The 1,312-nt window shown below is 42.8% G+C and overlaps 1 gene segment (V, D, J or C); it reads left to right on the top strand.

The window, feature by feature from the left end:
• Nucleotides 1-204: 204 nt before the first annotated feature.
• LOC119901554 lies at nt 205-655 on the top strand (the record flags this gene model as incomplete). The annotated part of the segment is given in 2 exon segments: nt 205-250; nt 339-655. Coding segments are annotated over 2 exon segments (363 nt in total), but the record flags the coding sequence as incomplete, so codon positions are not given.
• Between the last annotated feature and the right edge of the window lie 657 nt (nt 656-1,312).

Here is a 1,312-nt window from a genome sequence, read left to right as displayed (position 1 = left end):
TGTAGTGAATTACAGCACCACAGCAGAGACAAACTCACTATTTGTCAGAGTTGTGAGGGAAGGAGGGAGGGATTAAGGGAGGAGCAAAACTGGACTCAAGGTCAGAAAAGACAACAGATGATGAAGAGGAAGGGCCAATGATGTGAAGGCCCAGATCCATCAGAGTATCAATGTTCTTCCTCTTCCTCCCCTCTCACTGCAGACATGAACCACTGGCTGAGAAACATCCTGATTCTGACTCTCTGGCTAGGTAACTCTTTAAACCTACTGATTGTTCTCCTTTAATCAATCATCTTTATTGATCCATCTCTTCCTCTGCATGTTCTCTTCTTCCCCAGAGTGTAAAGGAGAAGACAGAGTGACCCAGCCAGCAGGAGATGTCATTGCTGCTGAAGGAGACACAGTTACACTTGGCTGTACTTTTGAGACGAGTAGAACAGGTCCAACTTTGTTCTGGTACAAACAGGATGGAAACAACAGCCCCAAATTCATGTTGAGCCGCATGCAAGGGGTCGAAGTAAAAACAGAGGCCGAGTTTAAGGAGAGGTTTTCATCCACACTGGATTCCACCTCAAGATCAGTTCCTCTGAAGATCCAGAAGCTTCAGCTGTCTGACTCTGCTGTGTACTACTGTGCTCTGCAGCCCACAGTGACAGGAAACACCAAAACTCTGTACAAAAACCTTTGGAGCAAAGACAACAGAATACTCCACAACGTCCACTAGAGGGAGTCACACACTGTTAAACTTCATATAAAATGAGGTGTAAATATAAAAGAGAGTCTATCACACTGAAAATCCTCTGACAGCCAAAAACAGCTGAGAGTCCTCCACCAAGGGAGTCCTATCTCTCCACTGCTGTTTGATCCTTCAGGAGAAAATGACTCAAATGTCCATTCTTCAAAAACACATGATGTCAAGGCTCTGACTCTGCATCTGTCAGATAAACAGGATCCAGTCTGGAGATTAAAACCTTTGTAAAACAATCAGGGTCTGTGAAACAGTTTACAGAAGAGATTTTATGGATGACCAAGTAATGATCGACCATGAAAGTATAAAAACAAGGCAAGGCAGCTTTATTTACTCAGCACATATTGATGCTGTCTTTTCTGTTTTACCTAAGAAAGCTATAAATAAGCTACAAAGCATTCAGAATGCAGCAGTACATGTACTAAGATCAGAAGGAGAGCACACATATCACCTAAAGTCCCTGCATTGGCTGCCTGTCAGTTTTAGAATAGATTTTAAGCTCTTTTTGTTGGTTTTATTAGCGCCTGAAAACTTGTCAGATGTGCTTTTAATGTGTCCTCCCTC

This window comes from Micropterus salmoides, unplaced genomic scaffold (assembly GCF_014851395.1).
Source record: "Micropterus salmoides isolate LMB-PRFRI ecotype aquatic unplaced genomic scaffold, ASM1485139v1 Ms_hic_scaffold_1365, whole genome shotgun sequence".
NCBI classification, from domain to species: Eukaryota; Metazoa; Chordata; class Actinopteri; order Centrarchiformes; family Centrarchidae; genus Micropterus; species Micropterus salmoides.
This window is presented reverse-complemented; position numbering and strand designations above follow the sequence as displayed.